Source organism: Heteronotia binoei, chromosome 21 (genome assembly GCF_032191835.1).
Source record: "Heteronotia binoei isolate CCM8104 ecotype False Entrance Well chromosome 21, APGP_CSIRO_Hbin_v1, whole genome shotgun sequence".
Classification (NCBI taxonomy): domain Eukaryota; kingdom Metazoa; phylum Chordata; class Lepidosauria; order Squamata; family Gekkonidae; genus Heteronotia; species Heteronotia binoei.
Genome location: NC_083243.1, coordinates 145,127,700 through 145,149,659, shown reverse-complemented (window position 1 = coordinate 145,149,659; position 21,960 = coordinate 145,127,700). Strand labels below are relative to the sequence as shown.

Here is a 21,960-nt window from a genome sequence, read left to right as displayed (position 1 = left end):
GCAGATGGTGCTATCATGTTCTTTCCAGTTTTTCCTCTGTCTTACACACTTTATTCTATGTACATTTAACTTTGAGAATAAACCCCAGTGATCACAGCAAACATTATTCTAAGGTAAATGTTCACAAAGCCAGGCTGTATGGATGTGGTTAATTCAGTAAAAGCTGACAACTGAAAAGTAGTTAAAGCTTATTCCTTTAAACATTTCAAAACATACCCACTGCTTGTATCTTACCATATTTAGAAAACATACCAAAAATGGAACTAATGACAAGAAAGAACAATTCATAAGCCTCAAAGCGGAAGAGGACATAGTATATAACTCTCCCTGCTGCAAAACATGTACATGTCTTCTTATTAACACACCAGCTACTTAACTCCCTTGCTCCTTTGAAATCCCCTCCCTGAGACTAGAAAAGGTGCTCCTAAGTAGTTGCTCAATAGCAGTGGATCACAAGGATCCAAGCTCTAACTCTAACCCTTGAGAACCTTTTCATTTACAGTCAAAAGGAGATACTATTCTGGTATCTAAGTAAAATGAGCAAAAAAGGGAGAAACCTTTTCCACATGAGTTTTTAAACTGGTTCTGGCCCCATACTGCTTCAATTTCCACACTTTTTTTTTCCTGGTTCCTTTGAGACTACCATTACCCCCAGTCTTTTTCTAGAAGCCAAGTTTGCGTTGGCTTTTTTCTTGTGCATAAAGTTTCTGTGGGTTCACTTTGTCCCATCCACTCCTACCCACCTCCAGCCCACTTTTCCATGATTTAACTGTAGTGGTCAAACCAATCCATCTCCACCACCTTACACACCACCCTAAAGACAAGTGGTTTCATTTCCTTTTTTAAAAAAATGACACTAAAATATCGATATTAGGTTCTCTGAATTCTCAAGTTTCATTTTTAAAAAAAAGTATCTAACCAAAGGGCTGGGCACCAGAGTTTTTGGTGCCATAGGCTAGTCTCCCCCCCCCCCCCCCCGGCCGACTTCCCCACCACCTGCGTCCTTCCTTCCCCCACCATTGGTGGCCCTGCCCCCTCCTTGGGCCCAACAAGGATTCTGAGATCCTGTCTTACTCTCTACATGCCCAGATTTCATCCAGGTAAGTTTGCCTTTCATGGAGGAAGACAACCCCCTTCTAGAGACATGGGGACCTGTGCTCGGCTCACCTAGCTCCTGATTGCAGAGTGCCACGCTGTGAAGACCAACCAGCCCCCTCCTCCTCCTCTGCTCTCTGAAGCCCATCCTTGCCACTCCAGCCAAGTGAGTAAAAGAAAGTTCATCTCGGCCTGCGCAGGAACCAACTGCTCCTTCTGGTGTGATCCCCCAGGGCTGTGAATGACTCAGACCTTGGAAAGGGTGCTGCACTGTCCTGCCCCAGTGTGGGCTCCACTGCTGCCTCGGTATTAAAACACGTGATGTGGAAACCTGGCAGAGACGGCCCTCAAGCAGGCAGCACTCTTGCAGGTGGCTGCTTGCTTTGGCCCTGCCCAGCTGGGCTCTTGCAAGGCCAGCAGCCAAGCCACAACCATTCCTCCTTGTAATGAACCCGGAGGAGGAGGAGCTGGAAGGGTTAACAGAACTGGAAGAGTTGCCAGCCAGTTCCTCCGCTGAACAAACAGCAGCTGGCCCATCAATCACTCTCCAGGCACCAGTGTCAGTTGTTGACGATAAATGTCCTCCAAGCTCTCCTCCTCCCATCTCAAGAGTTTGAAGCAGACTCTGGAAAGAACTTTCAGAGCGAAGACATGAGGCATGCTGATGCTTCAGATCTCTCAGCTCTGAGTTCTAGCAGAGTCACTGCCACTCAGGGAGCAGGCTGAATGAGACTCTCATATAGTTCCCACTCAGGACCTGGTAACCTTGTGTAAGCAACAAGTCTATTCTCTGGCTTGCATCCACGCTCCTTCCTGATTCCTGATCCTGACCTGCTTGATTTCCTTGGCACCCTGACGTTTTGGCTTTTGGACACTGACTTCTGATTCCAGTTTGTGATTCTGCATTGGTGACTTGGCTCCTGCTTGACTTCCTGGACTTTGACCTTGGACTGGCTTTGGACTCCTGCCTGCCTGCACCCTGAGAACATGACACTCCTCCTCCTCCTCCCCCTGCGCTCCTTCCTGCCAACTCCCCCCACAGGACTGAATTTTCTGGGTGCTCTCCAAACAGAAACAAAACTTGGCAGTGCTGCCAGTCACAATCTGCAGACCTGGCAGATTATTGGCCGCCTGCTGCACCCGCGCTGGCCATGGCTGTCTCAGTCCAAAAATGGGTGCCTGGGAGAGCTTCACTCCCCCTTATTCTCCTCCCAACATTCTTGCAGCCAGATGTGACTGTTGCCAATAATCTCCAACTGAGAGCAAATGGAGTCATTGAAGAATTTTTTTAATCCACACAAACTGAGTCAGAGCGGCTGCCTTGCTGGCCTTCCTGCTGCCCGCCAACGGCTCACTTGCAAATGAATGACAGCACTGGTCCCAGGCTCTAGGGGGATAGGGAGAAGGGGAAGAAAGTGGACTTGCCGGAGTGGGCTTTTTCCCTCCTCTGGATCTTAACATGACGTGCTACAGACCAATGGGGAGGAGGTGCAGGGGGACAGAAGCCAGCCTTCCCTTGCTGCCCCTCTGTCCCTGCTCAGCCCCTTTCCCCTGCCAACACTGCCTGCCCACAAGCCGCCAGGCTGGATGGTGAGGCAGAGGAGGATGGTGGAGAGGAGGCAGTGACAAGGGCAAGCAGCAGGGAAGGGGCACTGTGGGCAGAGGGGCACCTGCCACCCACTCTTTGGTCAGGTGGCACCCTAGGTGGCTACCTAACTGGCCTACTGCATTGCACTTGCCCTGTTTAATCCCTTCCCTTATTGAGATATGAAAAAAACATATCTCCACAAAGAAAAAGGCTAAATATGTACTTTTTTTTTTAAGGAAGCTGGAAATTCAGAGAACCTGATAAGTCTACTGCAGGGGTGTCAAATGTGCGGCCCAGGGGCCAAAACAGGCCCCTGGAGGGCTCCTATGAGGCCTGTGAGCAAGTCTGCTTTCTTCTCCCTCTCTCTTGCTTCCATCAGTTATCAGAGACAGTTAGATAAAATATTGCAAGAGTGCTAATTTTTTAAACATGCTTTAGTTTTTTTAAAAAAAAATTCATTGTGTTTGTCTGTGTCCTTTATAAAGTTTCTATCTGCTACCTGAAATTACATTTTATGACACACATGGCCCAGCCCGACAAGGTCTCATTTATGTCAGATTCGTCCCTCATAACAAATGAGTTTGATACCCCTTGTCTATTGTTTCAATGCTCCAGGGAAGTTATATTACTGGAACATTGTAACAGAATTCAGAGTTCTATGAAATTCCAGCTTTCACTTTTTAAAAAGAGAGATCCTGTGACCGGGTCTGGCCTGAGCCCTTCCAGCGCCCTAGAGAGGTAGCACAGCTCCACCCACCCCTGAGTCCCCACGCCTACCGCCTACTCGTGAGTAGGTGGCAGGGGCTACTCGCGAGTAGGCAACAGGCATGGGCTACTCACGAGTAGCCCCACACCTGCCCGCCCCGAGGCAAGTGTCCCCCGCACTCTGCTCCAAAGTTGGAGCAAGCCGCCCTGAGCCTGCCTCGGCGGGTAGGGCGGGATATAAATAAAAGCTTATTATTATTATTATTATTATTACTGCCACACACCCTTGCTTCGAGGACGCCAAGCCATACTGGTTTCGAGGTCTGCGCTTGTTTTGAACAGACCTCTGAAGGAAGTTCCCCCCCCCCTCCTTTCCGGAAAGGAGGGGGAAGAAACTTCCTCCAGAGGTCTGTTCAAAACAAGCACAGACCTCGAAGCCGGTATGGCCCAGCATCCTCGCAGTGAGCTTCTCCAGGCGGCGGGAGCTAGCTGCGGCGGCAGGGTGAGGAAGGAAGGAGGGAGGGAAGGGAAGGGCAGGGTGAGGAAGGAAAGAGGGAGGGAGGGAAAGGGGGAGGGAGCTGGCAGCGGTAAGGCAGGGCTGGGCAAACTTCGGGGGCAGGCGGCAGCAGGGCGAGCTTCTGGAGGGGAGGGAGGGAGCTGGCAGCGGTAGGGCAAGGCAAGTTTTGGGGGCGGGTGGCAGCAGGGTGAGCTTCTGAGGGGCTGGGCGGGAGCACAGCAGGCGGAAGGGAGCTGGCAACAGGGAGAGGGAGGCAAATTAGGCAGTTGACTTGGGTGGGGGGAAGCCCAATTCGGCACCCCTTGGCTGCTGATGCCCTAGGCAACAGTGTAGTTTGCCTAGTGGGTGAGCCAGCCCTGCCTGTGATGCCACTGATGAAACCACTGAAGACAACAGCACCCTCCCTTGAAAATCCTCATTATTGAAAGGATGTGCAGAATAAAACAACTAACTCCACATTCAATTGAGGTTGCCCTGGTACTCTACCAAACTGAAAATGTCCCCCCTCATTCAGTCTCCAGATCCCCTAAAGGGAGAGCATCCACATTCCCCTCTGTTGATGACTAGGAGTTAGGGTTGCCAAGTCCAATTCAAGAAATATCTGGGGACTTTGGGGGTGGAGCCAGGAGACATTGGGGGTGGAGTCATGAGAAAGGTTGGAACAAGTACAATTGAACTCCAAAGGGAGTTCTGACCATCACATTGAAAGAGACTGCACACCTTTCCAATGCCTCCCCTCCATTAGAAATAATAAAGAATAAGGGCACCTTCTTTGGGGGCTCATAGAACTGGCCTCTACCTCAAAGAACATCTCCCCCCAAAGAGCCCCAGATACCCGTGGATCAATTCCCCGTTATTCCCTATGAGAATTGTTCTCCAGAGGGAATAATAGGATGCCCAGTAGACATTTCCCTCCCCCCCCCCACTTTCTAAAGCGGGGAGGCCTCCAAACCAGGGAATCCCCTGCCCCCTCCCCCTGTCTCTCTCTCACACACACACACTTACTGGGTCTGGTTCCTCCACAACTTTACTTGCTCTGAAAACGAAAGCAAAACAAATGGAGGGTCTGTGCTTTGACGAAACTGCTGCTGCCCCTTCCCCATGAAGCGCTTCCTGTTTCCTGCTCAACTTTAAAGGCACAAATTTAACAATGGACCTGTTTGCAGGTTTCTAAACCTGCTGGAGCTCTGGAGGTACATTAAATTGGTATGAAGCTGTATCCAGAACACTCAATTTGTAAGTTATAACTAGAAATATTGCTTAGTAATTCCTTGATTTAAAATATATGCGTGTCTAAACGTATATAAAACGTATATAAAATTTGGAGGACTGGATATTAAATTTGGAGGACTGGTATAGTCCCTTTCATTCTACCTAGGGCTATTCCTAAGGATTTCTCTGCAACAGAGAAGGGACTTACCAGAATAGCATATGGTGCTCCGTACTGGCCTTTGAAATCCATTGTAATATCACCATTACACTGAAATGTCACTATGAAATTTGTGATGGAACAGGTCGGCTTTGACTTGCAGACCCTGTTCTGTGCGCCCCTCCTTGGCATGCCAACTGGTGGAGGGGGTTATTTCTTCCTTCCATAGAGTAACTCACTGCCACTAACTGCCCTTTTGACGGGATTGTACTATGGAGTACTATGGAGTGACAGGCCTCCTAGCTCCCCTTCCCAATCTGTTACCCAGAATCTGGTTACTATGATGACTAATTACAACTCAGGGGCTCCCCTGGAGAAACAGCCACAGATTGCTTTTCTCCCAACCCAGGGGCCCCTCTTGCACTAGTGTGTCCAAGACCATGGGGGATCTAGGTGGTACAGAAACTGAAAACCAACCTCCAAAGTAAAAAAAGATTGAAAATAAAATATTTAAAAGCATCCTTAAGCACAGCACTAGATCAGCAAATGGATTTCAAAAGAAAATTGGTCATAAACGCAATCCCCTTTCCCTGTTCTAGATAAACTGTGATGTTAAAATAGGGCAGGCACTAATAATCTTAAAGAGCTACAAGGTTCCTATCTATGTCCCATTACCCAGGAGACCACATGGTCAGAAAAAGATGGTTGCCTGCTTGCAGATCAGAGCACAGCATCCTCCTCAGCCAAGTAAAAAGAGCGTAACTTCCCCCTTGCATGGAAGTTTTCTTAACCCTCTCTCCACCCAGTTTCCCACTCTCTCCACCCACTCTACACCACTCATTCCTCCCCTCTGACCCAGTCTGACCAGGTTTCAGGAGTCCTGAGAGGTGTTCTGGGAAATCTCCAGGAATTGTCTAGAGATTTCCTAACACCTGGCCTATTAGCATGTGTATAGATATAATCTAGCAGGCCATCAAACTGGCTCCCTGCCACTTCCAGAGAGGGGGGAAACACTTTTAAAACATGGGAGGGGGATTCTCCACAAAATTAATAAAAAGATAGACCCACCATTTAATCAACTACAGTGAATTTGATGAAATCAACACTTACATATCAAGTTGTTACACTGTTTGCAGAATGAAGACCCCCGTTCTCATTTAGTCTTTCTTTAGTTAAGATAAATGTTTCTCCAGCTATTGTATCTGTTCAAGAGTCTTTTCACAACATAATGCATCTGGGAAACCAGACCAGCAAGAAACATAATTCCACAGCACAAGAGCTGTAGGCAAATTAAGAGAGGTTTCTTTGTTCTTATTGGGAAAATTACTTTATAAGGAGAAATATCATATTATGCAAAAATGACTCCACAATATTTAAGATTATATGACAATAGTTTTCCATCTTTACCTATTTTGGGATTTTCTATGGAAGCGTGACTCTTTCCTCTGTCTCCTAGTGACAGGGGGAGCAGGGGTTGATGGAAGAGGGGGAGGTACAGCAGCCAGAGGTGATGGAGGTAGGCCGTTGCTTGGTTTGTCTTTATGATTCTTGTCAGCTTCATACTCAAAGGTGCGTTTGGGCTTGGGTACAGGGTTTACTGCTGTGTTAACCAGGCTCTCAGGAAGCAGCTTAGAGCCAACAGAACTACTAATAGCACTCATCCCTTGCTGAGTTTTATGACCTTTCTCAGTCTCAGTGGGTGTGCCTGGATTAGTCCCACATATAATATTCTTTCCTTTATTATCGCTTGCACTTTCTGCCAAGTCTTCAGTAATACCCGAAGTCACAGATTTTTTCCTTCCTCTATCAACACTATAGCAGCTACTTGGCAACTGAGGAAGACCCCTGCCAGGCTGTTCTTTTAATGCCTGTTCAATTTTCTGTATTCTGTTCAACACAGCAGATGTTTCTTTTCTGGTGTGCCCCTTTAGGAAAACATTTGAAGACTCACTTCTGCTTGGCCTCTTTTCAAACCTGTGGCAGGAATCTCTGTCTAGGAATTCCTCCTCCTCTGTTTCTGGACAGGAGCATTCTGAAAATGTTCTGCTCATCCTCCGGAAGCCTTTGTATTCAAATGTCTTCTCACTGCATGGGGAAGGCAACATGCTTGGACAGCCCTCACTGTCTGACCTATCTCCAACATCCTTCTTGTCCAAGCATACACTCATTCTAGGGGATGGCTCTTTGCGGCACTCCCATTCTGATATCTTCTGCTTGATGTCTAGTACTTGGGAATGGATGCTAACCCTGCTAAGGGAGAGGTTCCGCAGATTTGCTGCAGTCCCCAAGGACAGAGTGCTACGTGTAAGCTGATGATTGCTTACTGTTTCCCCATCTTGCGTCTCCTTGGGAGCCTCCTTCTGGTCTTCAGTCTGATAAATGGACAGCCTTCTATCCAAACAGCCAATGCTAATAGTTTTGAAGGGGTGACTTGGAGATTCAGTGTCTGAGGCAGAAGCAGAAGTGCTTCTCAAGGTAATTCCCCGACTACTCTGATCCTTGAGGAGCACCCTGGAATTAGAAACTTTGGTGAAACTGCTGGAATGGCAGGAATCCTCACTGTCACTGAGGGCATATGATGGGCTTCGGGGCTGATATAAAAGTGCTGGTGGAGAGACCGACTGACACCTGAAATCAAGAAAAAACATATACATCAGCTACATGGCTATCTAAAAATCATTTACTCCATACTTTTTTCAATGCCAGTCTTATCAGTTGGACCGTATGTATGAGTTACGTGAAAGCAATTTATGAAAACATCCCCATTAGGTAGTAGACCCATTGCACTCAGGAAGGGGTGCGATGCCACTTTTTTAAAAAATCCTATTTATTCTTTTAATAAATATGCTGGCCTTAGTATGAAAATTACATGATTTAAAACTTTTTAAAAGAATATTTAAACTGCTTTATTAAATCTAACCAATTTCTACCTGGACAATGTTTGGTTTCCAACCACGACCTGAAAGAAACTACTGAAAGTTCAGAAGCTGGGCATGAACATGATAGTCAACTATAATTTAGATGTACAGAGGCAACTTTGGCAGAACACGGGTATTTGATTAGCTGTCATAATTTAATAATCATTGATAGACTCACCATCCATCATCTGTTTAATGCTATTTTAAAACTAACTATTTTAAAATTACACATTGCCTGTAAATTTATGTAATAAGGCAACAATGGAGTTTTTAACATGAAAAGCAGTCTGCAACATTGAATGGATAAATAACCTAAAGATGATGTTCTCGCACTGGCCTTTTTCTGTACCTGATCACACATTGATAAGGCAGGGGAATAAGCTTTATGGGGCCAATTAGGACCAGAAAATTACTAAGACAACAATTACCCCCTACACCGCTTCTCTGCTTAACATCACAGCCTCTCAAGGTTACTTTTTAAAAAAAGAAAATTAAAGTTGTTGGGGCTTCAATACATACATTTGCATATAGAATACTCCTTAGCCGTTTAGAAAATTTCAAAAACAATTCAGAAAATTTTGAAAATAATTCACTCAGCCATCATAAACAATGCAATAGGACTAGGAATACAGAATTGGAAGACAATGCAAACAAACAAAAACTACCTAAGGTATGATATACCATAGTGCAGAAAGTAGATTACAGAGTGAATGTAGTAAAAGGAGGTGATACATACATTAACAGCGCAATCCTAAAAAGGAAGTCAGAAGTGTAAGTTGTGTCATTCTAACTCCCTCCCCATTGGCACAAACTGGACTTGCGCCCATCGTCTGCCGCCTCAACATATGCCCATCCATGGCTGCCAGGGGAGCGGTGCCCCACCCTGCCTGCAGTGCAGCTGGGGCAGAGGAAGTCACACCGGCGCAGGAGGGGGTAGTCCCAGGGGTGTGGCCTGCGTTAATGGGCTCCCAAAGCCTGGGAATGCCCTCTGCGAGAGGTGCAAAGTTATGACAATGAAAATGCTGGCAGATTCCACAGATACTCGTTGTAACAGAAAACAAAGGCCGCCACACAAGTTTGCAAACTCCTTAGGGAGCTGTGTAATTGCCTCACCAATCCCCTCACGCCTCGGGCTGGGTGAGACCCCTCACCAACACCCAATCACCACTCCCCATCTCCTAGAAAAGTTTCCACCCTGGCCTTGCAAAACTCTTTAAGTAGGGTAGGGCATGGGACTCTGCCAGGGAGCTCCCTGTAGTGTGGCCTTAGTGTGAGGGAAGAAGCACTTTGGTGGAGGGAGCTGCACAGAGAAGGCACATAGGCAGTACAGTGTGAGCTATTTGACTTGTGAGGAGTAGAGCAAAGTCTCTACTCTGTGGCTAACCGCTCTTGTTTCCAAGCCCCAACAGGTATTCGCCCTCCGGAGTGTTTACACATGGACGGGTACGTGTAACTGCGCACCTTCAAGTTGCCCCCTCTGCCCTCACTTGGGGCTGGGCAGATTGCCTGCATCTCCAGTACTGACGTGCTTGGGCATGTAGCAGTTGCTCCAGCCCCTGCTTACCGCTAGAGGGCCCCTCTCAGTCTGCCCTTTGCCTTGTTCCCAGTCTGGCGGCTGCTTCATTGCCTGTGGAGAGGCAGGTCAGCGACTGTCCCTTTATGAGAGTCCCTAGCTTTGACACAGCCCCAGGCTGCAGCTGCCATGGCTGTTGAATTTCAAGTGGGTGGGTGGTTCCATCATATGCTGTGGGGTTGATTTCCCCCCCCCCTCCGCCACCTCTGCTGCCATTGTCAGGACGGCCCCCCGCCCCCCGGCTGCAAGTGGCATCGCACCCCTTCCCAAGTGCAATGGGTCTCTTTCTCTGTTTTGCAGGTGTAAATTCAACAGAGAGGCTTTCATGAGTGGCGCTTAAAACCCCTCCCCCTCTACTCATCCAGCTGTTCCTTCCCTCCCCTCTGACTGGAGCCTGCCCTGCAAGACTTTCCAACTTCCACCTGGGATGCTATTCTGCTTGATTGCAGCACAATAAAAGCTTAGATGTGCAACTACTTTATCTCTCCTGCTTGACTTCTGCTTCGCTCCTCTCTGCCCCCCCCCCCGCCGCCACTCTGTCAGTGGGCTCCCCAGGGAATGCCTTGGAGGGTGGGCTCCCTTCTTTCATGGGGAGGGGGCAGGGGGGAAAACTATAAGCCACCTTGCTGCCGCAGGGCTGGACAGGGGGGTAGGGTCTTCGCCCTACACATCCCATGGAAGGGAGGATGGCCTTGCACCAGGTGCCCCACCTCAGTTTGACTGGCCCAACAGCCTGCACAAGCCCACAGGGCTGTTGTGCTCATCACACGACCTGATGGGGGGCCCTAATGGAGTGGATGCATGGCCGATATCTCACACTCTGACTTCTGCGGCCCCTCAGGGGAGGAATTCCATGCACACAGCAGGGGCTGTCACAGCAACACAGGGGATCTCTGAGTCCGTGGAGAGGGTTGTCTGTTGGAGTTGGTGGCATGCTGGGACACTGTCTGCTCATTCCCATACACACATTCCAGCTGCTGTCTTTGGCAGTGGACTCCTGCACTTTGTGCTTCCTGTTTGTCTGCAGCAAGGCAGAGGGCGCCTGCCTCTGCTCGTCTGCCTGCCACTGGCATGAGTCTCTGACAGTGGGTGGCTGCAAGGGGGTTGACAGCCTCTCAGGTGCAGGCTTTCCACCCCCCCTTCCCAGTCATGTACAACGGACTGGCCAATCCTGTGGCCCTCAGAGACCCCGTCCCCCCCCCCCACCTCCTCGGCAGCAGGCCAATAGCACACACACAGGCAGAATCACCATGGTGATGGCTTCTCTCTCGTGCCCACTCATCCAGCTGCGCTCCACCCCCCTGCCCACCTGGCATAACTTCTTCCATTTGGAAGCTGACTAGCTCCGCCCACTTTAGTTCTACACTCGGGCAGGGCTATGCAGTGGTACTCAGGGTTGGGCTGCCCAAACTGCAATAGACTACAATCTTATTCTCTCATAAAAGCATCCTCCTGAGTTATTCCATTATACTATAGTTCTAGTTCCATTATAAAAAATATCTTCCTGAACATTTCTGTTTTGCACATTCTGCAAAGCGATATAACTGTTGGAAAATCTTAAATTAAAAAATCTTTAATTGTGTTTGTGTTCTTTATAAAATTTATGTCTCCACTACCTGGCATTACATTTTATGACACACATGGCCCAGCCCAACAAGGTCTTATTTATGTCAGATCCTGCCCTCATGAGTTCGACACCCCTGTTCCAGGCTAAATGCAGGAGGAAGAAAGCATTTTTTGCAACTGCATTAACTTGCTTCTCAAGCAAAAAAGGCAGGTATAGTATGACTTCTAGACTCTTAATTACCAAGTATCAGTTGGACCCCACCAAATGATGGATGCCCAATGTCTTTCAAGATCTCAGCTCTCCCAACCAGTGGGATGTAGATATCTGAATAAAGAAATAATCCAATGCTCAGTCAAAAGATGGCACACTTCCTGCTGAAACATATAATTTACCACCAAACTCAGGGCCCTCTCTCTCTTTTTTGCCCTCTGACACAGAAGGGTGCTTTGGAGAATGCAGAAGCCCCCCCCCCCCCCCAATTTAACAGTTGGTAGCCAGTTCTGGAAGAAAGACAGATTTCAGCATTTAATGCACTGCACATCTCAACACTCCTTCCTTACAACGACCCTGTGAAGGTTTGCAAATGAGGCAGAGAAACAGACCTTGCTGAAGGTCACCTAAAGAACTCCTGCCTATACCAAGAGTTGATCTGCCATGCTGCCCAAATAATAAACTAAAATTAGAACCATTCGGCAACATATGTAGTAAAACTGTCTGCTGAGCTCTAGTTATGCTTGTAAGAAGATATTACGTTGTGCCAATTCAGAGGGCTGTGGTGGAAAATGCTTTATAAGAAATATTAGCAAACTAAGTTGGTGCTAGGGAGCCTGAGCTAAATCAAAGGTGGCTGTCACAAAGACGCTGAATAACAGCACATTTGTTGCCTGATGAGTTGATAATGCTACTAGCTACCAAGTAAAACCGCATTCTCATTGCAGTTTTCCTACTTGCTAGGACATGCAATGTTAAATCTTTTGATATGCCCCTTGGCAGCTATATCTCACTAGATTGCTCCACTGCCCTTAAGTTTCCATCCAGCTTCCACACTGCTGCAGCCAAGCTCCCTTAAACTGTGCTTTCCTAATTCCACAAGGATTCTCTCCATACTTTAGAAGGATGCCATCTTCGTCATTAATTTAACACAAGGAAGCCATACAGAAGATACACTACCAACAGGTAACTTTACTGTAATCGTAAAGGGACATGAAGGCACCCCATGGTGAAGAGTGGTAAAGCTGCAGTACTGCAGTCCAAGCTCTCTGCTCACAACCTGAGTTCGATCCCAGCAGAAGCTGGGTTCAGGTAGCCGGCTCAAGTTGACTCAGCCTTCCATCTTTCCGAGGTCGGTAAAATGAGTACCCAGCTTGCTGGGGGGGGGGGAGTGTAGATGACTGGGGAAGGCAATGGCAAACCACCCCATAAAGAGTCTGCTATAAAAACGGTGTGATGTGATGTCACCTCAGAGTCAGAAACGATTGGTGCTTGCACAGGGGACTACCTTTACCTTTTTTAGGAGGATTATTCTAAAGTAGGGTTGCCAGGTACGACTCAAGAAATATCTGGAACTTTGGGGGTGCAGAAAGGAGACTTTGGGGGTGGAGCCAGGAGCAAGGGTGTGACAAGCATGGCTGAACTCCAAAGGGCGTTCTGGCAATCACATTAAAAGGGACCACACGTCTTCTAAATGCCTTCCTTCCATTTGGAAATAAAGAAGGATAGGGACACCTTCTTTTGAGGCTCATAGAACTGAACCCCCAGTCCAATCTTTTTGAAACTTGGGGGTGAACTGAGGAGAGGCAGCAGATGCTACGCTGGAAATTTGATGCCTCTACCTAGAAAAACAGCCCCCACAGAGCCCCAGATACCTGTGGATCAATTCTCCATTATACCCTATAGGAATCGGTCTCCATAGGGTATAATGGAGGGCCCAACAGACATTTCCTCCCCCCACCCAGCTTTCTGATGACACTGAAGTGGGGGGAGGGCCTCTAAACTGGGGGATCTCATGCCCCCAACTGGGGATTGGAAACCTTCAGCTACCAAGAGCAAAGCAGAACTGGAAAGTGAAACTGCTAATGTGACAAAAGTCCAGTAGCACCTTTAAGACCAACAAAGTTTTATTCAGGCTGTGAGCTAGTAACTGGCCTGTGGACATCTCTTGCACTTCTGAAGAGAAGAAAATGTCTCCTGAAGAGAAGAAAAGGTCATCATAGTAAATGCTAAAAGTCTTTGGTCAGATGAAAACATAACCATTAACAACAGAGAAATAATGGTTTGAATCCAGTCAGGGGTGTTTTTTTTAAATAAAAAAAACCCTCAATCTCACCCTGTTTATTTCCTTACAAACAACCCACGTGTCTTTTGTCTATGCAGGTCCCATGATCCCCAGCATAGCATGGGGGGGTTGTCAAAGGGACCCCTTCCTACTTTTGGGGGCTCCTCTAAAAACAAGCGAAGATTTTTATTAAAGTATTTGCAAGGACTATGTAGGATTCAAATTTGTACAGAACAATATAGATGGAGGAGGGAAAGGATGAAGGGAATGTACAAGTCCTTTCAATGTCAAGAATGTACGGCTGGGTGATAGGTCCTTCTCTGTTAACCAGCTGTGAAAAGACAAAGAGGAAAGCTATGTAGATGTTCTTTGCTTCCAAACAAATACAGTACAGAAAGAGGCATACATATAAATGTGCCAGCCAATCAATGCTATGAGAGTTTGGTATTTATTGCACACCCTTTCACATGTGTATACTCATGCCCATTCCAATTACCATTAATACTTCGTGAGTTAGATCAGGTGTGTTAAACATGCAGTTCGAGGGCCAAATCAGGCCCCCGGAGAGCTTTTATCAGGCCCCCGAGCAACTGGATGTCATCTGCTTCCTTCTCCCTCTCTCTTGCTTCCTTCATCACAGCTTGCTTTGCAAGGCTTGATCAATCACTCAGGCGCTGCAGAGCAAAGCCTCTATTTTCTCCATTGGCTGAGGCTCCTCCCTTGGGGAGGAAGGGGAAAGGGAGAACTTGCTTTGCCAGGCTCTCTCAATCGCACAGCAGAGCTACTGACCCAAGCCTCTCTTCCTTCTATTGGCTGAGGCTCCACCCCCAGTTCCCTGGGGAAGGAAGGAAAGAGCCAGAGCTTTCTTTGCCCAGCTCCCTGGATCCCATGGGAGAAATACAAAGAAAGCATCTTTAAGACCAATGAGTGCTAACATTTTAAGCATGTTTTAAGTTTTTTTAAAATATATATCTGTGTTTGTCTATGTTCTTTATAAAATGTATATCTCTGCTACTTAATCTTAAATAGGTACACACATGGCCCGGCCTGGCATGGCTTGGCCCAACCCAACATGGCCTGGCCCAACAAGGTCTCATTTATGTTAGATCTGGCCCTCATAACAAATGAGTTCGACACCCCTGAGTTAGATGGTTGGCTGTCTTTAAAAATTTCTTGCCAAACAAGGATAGGATATATAGAACACAGCTCTCTAACATTGCCCAAGTTACTGAAATGGTCTAAGTTTTAACCTCTAATATCGCCACTTAAAAAGGATCTCAATTGCTGGGGAAGAATTTTCTCTGCCTGAGACCCTGAAGAACATAAGAAGTGCCTTGGATTATACCAGTGGTCCATCAAGTCTAGCATCTTTTTTTCACACAATGGCCAAACAGTTGCCCTGGAGGGCTAAAACAGGGCATAGAGCTGAAAGCCTTCAGCAAACCTAAACTTTTGGGCACTGATACAAGCCTCTGAATATGGAGATTTACATTAGTCAGCATGGCTAGTAGCCACTGATGGACCTACACTCTTCAACAGATATTCATTTCCAGTCAATATTATTTACCCACTACAGACCTGTTGTTGTTACTACTACTTACTACTACCACCACCACCACTACTACATTACTACTACTACTAAACAGCAACAGCACTCAGTAATACTACTATTACTACTACTACTACTACTAAACAGCACTCAGTAGGATACTACAGTCAATAGTATCAAAGGCCACTGAGAGATCCAGCAGAACTAGCAGGAACACAATTCCCCTGCCTAGCTCTCATTAGAGGTCATCAAACAAGGTCACCAAAGCAGTCCCTGTTTCAAATCCTGGGACTGAAGCCAGAGTAAGTCTTTTCCAAAATCCTTGGAGCTGAGAGTCAACAACCCACTCTAGCACTTTGCCCAAGAATGGAAGGTTGGAGACTGGATGGAAATTTTCTAATATAGTACAGCTCAGGGAGTCCCCCTCCCCTCCAAAACAGCCTCTTTGAACATGGATGGCACAACTTCCACTCTAAAGGAAGCATTTACCACTCCCCTTACCTACTCAGTCAGTCTTCCACCGGCAGATTATAATCCAGGAAGGGAAAGTATTAGAACACAGGTGATAGGTATCACCTGCCAAGGATCATGTCCGCATCCCTGGGATCCACAATCAGATGGCAAAGGTACATCATCTAGAAATGCATCCACATCAGCATCTAACCCAAATGGATCTGAGTGATTTTGTCTGCAAAGTAAGTGGCAAATTGATCACCGCAACTAATTGTGTGGTCAGAGCCCACATCCTTGGAGCTATGATGGAAGAGTCCCTGAACCACATGAAACAGTTCAGATGGATGATTTTCTGCAAATGCAATGGTAACAGAGAAATACTATTGCTGCAGTGTAGGCTCTAATATGGGCTGTATGCTGTGTTCAATCAGTGTCACTCTGAGTTTTCTGCCAGCATTGCTCTAGCCATTCCTCCCCTTTCATCACCATCAGCTCCCCAGTGAATCAAGGAGACTGCCTGGCTCTGTCCAGGAGAAAAGGACACTTAGGGGCGGATTGTATCAACAGCCTAGGCCATCTTCCTATTCCAGAGAGTGATCAGAGCCTCAACAGAACCATCAGCAACTGAGATGGGAAAATCCCCCAAACCAACAGGAACCCATCTGGATCCATCAGGTCCCTGGGGTGGACCATCTTAACGGAGGAAAGAGTAATATATAAACAATAAACACAAAACTTACAGACACTAATTATCTTCATACCAGCACCACAAGCTACTGGTGGCAATGAACATAGGCTCGGCTGTTTCTGTGCTACTGCTGGCTGGGTCCAAGCCAGCAGCACAAGAGGAGGCAGTGGGTGTAGCATTGTTCAGAGTTATTATCACCACATAGGGTTACCAGACCCACTGGTGGAGGCAGGCATCCTGCATTTACAGGCCCCACCTCCCCACTACCAATCAGCTGGCCACTGGTGGGGAATTACCTCACCTCCCCAAAAAGAGGGAGATCGTGCAGCGACATGTCTACGTCACTGTCTGTGTGATCCAGAAATGATACCACATCTGGGATGTTGGGGTGATGCTCTGATATTTAGGCAAAAACTCTATGATAGAAGCCAAATTTACCATAGATTTTTCTCAAATACCAGAGCATTAACTCGACATCCCGGATCTGATGATGTAACTTCCAGGTCACATAGGCAGTGACATTGATACATCTCTGTACATTGGATGGGTCTCTCCACTGCTCCTAGTAAGTCCTCTCTCCCCCACCAGTTGCCAGGAGGGACCTGGCAACCCTATCACCACAACCTTGGCCTATGGCAAGAGGCCTCTGCAGGTTTGCAAGCACTACTGGGGCTGCTCATTTCAGCTTGCTCCTGGCCCAATCTACCATTCTCGTATGTCCTGGAAACTGGAATTATCCATTAACAGCGAATATCATTAAATTTGATAGATTATTTCAGAAGAGGTTGTAGAAATGCAGAAAACTCAAAATAGCTTTCAGGAAAGTTAAATGACAGACAGGGAGACAGATGGATCCTAGAGACATACAAGTATACACAAGTAGGCATCTCTTCCCATGATCAAGAACCTGAAAAAGGCAGAATACAAAGAGGGTTGCCAGAATAAAGAGGGAGCATGTGGCTGTGCAGATGGTTTCAGTCCTGCATCTCTTCCTCCTCCATCTTCTGTAAGGTCTACTAACTCAAAACATGTGATGTGATACCCACATCCTCCAAGACTTCCCTTTTCCATACTCTGTTGTCTATTGCATCAGGAGGAAGAAAAACTTTGAGCATTGGCCGATCATGCTATTTAAACCACTCTCCATTACTGGATGTGAGAGACCAAGTTATGGAGCTACTGGTTTTAGTGGCAGTCACACAAAACTCTTATGTCTAAATCAAGCCTTAGACGATATCTTTGCCAAGCTACAGCCAGTGCTCATTTTCCAGGTACAGACACAGGTTTTATTTGCTGCTGTTCATAATTTTTGAAAGCCAGACAACCATCAAATGGACTTAAAAGAGAAAATGTTCCTATTGTTCTGATTTGAGTGTGGATGAATGCACTTGACTTTCTCCAGCTGCTCTCATCTCTTCCTAGGAAAAACAGCTGCTTCTCCAGAAACAGTTACTTCATAGTGATGAGTCAACCGGCGTTGACAAAGCCTTGAAAGAAAACCAGCCACATAAAATAATGAGTTATGCTGTTGTTATTCTTTGTGCCCACCTTCTAATATTTCCATCTGTGTAAAACATGACTAATTTACCTTTATAAATTGGGGGCGAGGGGGGAGGTTGTTTCTGGGAAGGAAGTGGCTGATACCAGTGAGAAGACTAACCACAGTAGCTGGACAAGTTTATCATCTGCCTCCTCCATGTCAGTGTAGGTCAAAGATAGTTTTGACACAGCAGTGGCAAGGTTGCATTTATAACCTTATCCGAATAGAAGGAAAGGTTAAAGAAAAGGTCTTACTCAACCCATGTTTAAAAATAATGATCATAGGTTTTTGCTTGGCTTCTTTGGAGTTGTCTAAACACTAGTAATTTTATGCTTCACTTTGCGATCCTCAGATATGGGATGAAGCAATAATGGACAAATTCCCATTTCAATGCAGTACAATAAAGGACCAGCTAAACCAGGCTGCTTTTTAAAAAGCTAACTGGTATTTTCAGCCTTTCTTTAAAATAACAGGTGGAAGTCAAATATGGGGAAGGAGTGTTTAAAATGTCTTCCTGATGACCATTATTATTTTCTATATTTTCCATCATACTTTATCTTGAGAAAGTTGGCCTAGTAAATCAAAAACCCCATCACAAGCCTGGATGATGACGAAGTGCTATGCTGGCATACCTCCAAGTTATGTTGCTGTATCAGAAGGTACACTTGTAGAAACCCTGCTATTGCCATATCTCATACACCATGTAGCTTGCATAAGTGAGTGGGCACGTGTGGCTAGACAGAACCATGGCTGGTGCGTGGGAGTAGGTGAGGTAGGCAGAGGCCTAGGGTGCCACCTTACCTACAGGGTCCCGCTAGGCTCCCCCTCCACGCCACGCTGACCCAGGAAGCTCAGAGCAGCTGGACAACAGGGCTGCCAATCCCCAAGTGAGGGCATGGGATTGCCCATTTTAAAGGCCCTCCCCCCACTCAAGGGTCATCAGAAAGTATGGGGGGAGGGAAAAGTCTTCTGAGTACTCCATTATTCCCTATGGAGCCCGACTGCCATAGGGTATAATGGAGAATTGATCCACAGGTATCTGGGGATGGGGGGGGCTGTTTTTGAGGTAGAGGCACCAAATTTTCAGCATAGCATCCAGTGCCTCTCCTCAAAAGACCCTCCAAGTTTCAAAAAGATTGGACCAGGGGGTCCAATTCTATGAGCCCCCCCGCAAAAAATGCCACTCTCCATTATTTCCAATAGAGGGGAGGCATTTAAAAGGTGTGCAGTCGCTTTAAATGTGATGGCCAGAACTCCCTTTGGAGTTCAGTTATGCTTGTCACAACCTTGCTCCTGGTTCCACCCCAATGTCTCCCCAGATATTTCTTGAATTGGACATGGAAACCCTACTGGACAGTGTCTCAGGAGTGGTCTCCTCTGAGCCTGGCTTCGCTTGCAAGGGAAGCCTGCCTCCGAGGAGACTGCACCCCGCCTGACTGCAGCTGAGTGCGGTGCGTTCTTCTCCTGCAAACTCGGAGGAGAAGAACGAGCTCCACTCAGCTGCTCTCGCTTTCAAGACAAGAGCAGCTGGATGGGGAGCGTTCTCCTCCAAGGGAAGCCAACCTCAGAGGAGGAGAATGCAGCCAGGTGGAGTGCATTCTCCTCCTTCCCTTGCAAGTACGCTCTCGGAGGCGCTCTGAGACTGCCATAAGAGCACAGCCACGGCTCACCGGAGCCCACCCTGCCCTCCCTGAGAGTGGAGGTGTGACAGCGGGGCAGGCAGGGTGGGGGGGGCGGGGACAGGTGCTAAACAAGACAGCAAGACAGGCCATCCTATGCTATACACAACAGTCTCCGAGGAGAATGGGGCGTGTGTTACGTAGAATGAAGGATTGATTCCTATGAAATAAATTTAACTTAAAATGGGAAATGATTGAAATTGGGTGGAAAGCACCATAAAATTAATATTGGAATTTCACAAATACTAAGTAAAAATTCAGGAGTAATTTCCACAAACATTGAGGTCCAGAATAATTCATTTAAGCTCATTCCACTGTTGAAGATGTAAAAAACTGAAACGGAGATAATAAATCGTGGGGCCTTCATCTGGAACGAACCTTGAACTGAACCACAGGCAAGCATCACTCAGGTTGCAAGCAAGCATTGCCAGGCCTTTAATTTTGAGCTGTGAGACTGGAGCTCGCCACCTTTGGTCACTAACGCACTATAACAGCAATGAAGCACCTGAGTCCAATGAGCCCTACTGCCTTTTCTTCTTGGATTCCCTATAAGCTTGACTCCACCCCATAAAACCCAACTCGCCATCCTCTGTGCAGCCAGCACAAGTGTATTGCTCTCTGGTCCTGTGTCTTGTATTTGTTCCTGCTTGAGCCTGCCTTCCCCCATATCCAGGGGTGGAACTCTAGCAGGAGCTCCTTTGCATATTAGGCCACATACCCCTGATGTAGCCAATCCTCCAAGAGCTTACAAGGCTCTTTTTTGTAAACTCTTGGAGAACTGGCTACATCAGGAGGGTATGGCCTAATATGCAAATGAGCTCCTTCTAGAATTCCACTCCTGCCCATATCCCAGATGTGCCGCCTTGCCCAGTCTACCATTTCTGACTCAATGCCTGGATTACTGTTGCCTCCATCATCAGGACTTGTTTCAGTTTGTATACTAAGAACACTTTCAACAGTCAAATATCTCAAACTCTTTTACCTAGTTTGAATATGCATTCAGCATAAAGTTCATGGTTTTGGTTTTGACCTTTAAGGCCTGTGTATGCAGGACTGCCTTCTCCGGTATACCCCCATGAGATTGTTACGCTCCTTGGATAACAACCTGCTGGCAATCCCCAGTCCCAGAGATATCCAGCTGTCCTTGACCAGGGCCAGGGTTTTCTCAGTCCTGGCCCCAACAAGGCTTTCTCAGTCCTGATTATTTCTGTCAAATAACATCAGGGCCCTGTGGAATCCTAGGCAATTCTGCAGGGCTTGTAAGGCAGAGATGTTCTGCCGGGCTTTTGGTTGAGGGCAGTCATGGTTACTTCAAGACTGGCACCCTCCTTTGCTCTCCGTCCCCTCAGATTGGCTTAATTCCTCTCCCCCATATCCATGAAGTGCCCACAGGCCAGAAATGGGAGAAAACTGTAAAATTTGACTCTTGATTTTAAATTAACGTATTATGTGTTCTGATACCAGAGAGAGAGCCAGTTTGGTGTAGTGGTTAAGTGTGCGGACTCTTATCTGGGAGAACCAGGTTTGATTCCCCACTCCTCCACTTGCACCTGCTAGCATGGCCTTGGGTCAGCCATAGCCCTGGCAGAGGTTGTCCTTGAAAGGGCAGCTGCTGTGAGAGCCCTCTCCAGCCCCACCCACCTCACAGGGTGTCTGTTGTGGGGGAGGAAGGTAAAGGAGATTGTGAGCCGCTCTGAGACTCTTCGGAGTGGAGGGCGGGATATAAATCCAATATCATCATCATCATCATCATACTGTTTTTATGGTTTTACCATTTTTATAAAGCTGCATAGAGCCCTACAACTGTGAGGGTTCGGCGATTCATAATGCAATAAAATAAATAAATAAATAAAATATTTATGGTCATTTCTAGGATTGCCAGGTCCTATTTGGCTGCTGGCAGGGGAATCACTGGTCCAGTCTGTGATCTTCTGGTGCCGGAACTTTGCACATGCAGCACAATTACATCACCTGAAAGTGACATCATTATGTTGTCCGTTGGGGGGGGGGTGACACTCTAGTTCAGGGGTGGCCAAACTGTGGTTCAAAAGCCACATGTGGATGTTTCACACATATTGTGTGGCTCTCCCAATCAGCTGGTTTGGAGAAGCTGGCAGCTTGGAGAATGCATTTCAAGTTAAAGCTGGTGGCTTGGAGAATGCATTTCAAGTTAAAGTTGCTTTCTTTTGACCTCTCTCTCTTGTGGCTCTTGAGCATCTGATGTTCATGTCTTGCAGCTCACATACATACAGCTCATGTCTTGCAGCTCACATACATCTAACATTTATTCATTTATTCTATGTGGCTCTTATGTTAAGCAAGTGTGGCCACTCCTGCTCTAGTTTTTTGGTAAAACTCTACAGTTTGTAGCCAATTTATCATAAGAGTTTTGCCCAAAAATTAGAGCAACATGATGATGTCACTTCCAGATGATGCCATCATGT

General features: G+C 46.9%; 1 protein-coding gene across 2 annotated transcripts in view; it reads right to left on the bottom strand.

The window, feature by feature from the left end:
* Window positions 1-21,960, bottom strand: part of DENND2B (DENN domain containing 2B) — a 178,398-nt gene that overhangs the window by 105,148 nt on the left and 51,290 nt on the right. The window contains exon 3 of one of the 2 annotated variants that reach the window (XM_060261278.1): window positions 6,682-7,902. The exons of the other annotated variant lie outside the window; for it this stretch is intronic. Coding sequence (XP_060117261.1) covers window positions 6,682-7,902 — 1,221 coding nt within the window. The remainder of the gene's footprint in view (window positions 1-6,681; window positions 7,903-21,960) is intronic. 2 annotated transcript variants of the gene reach the window in all.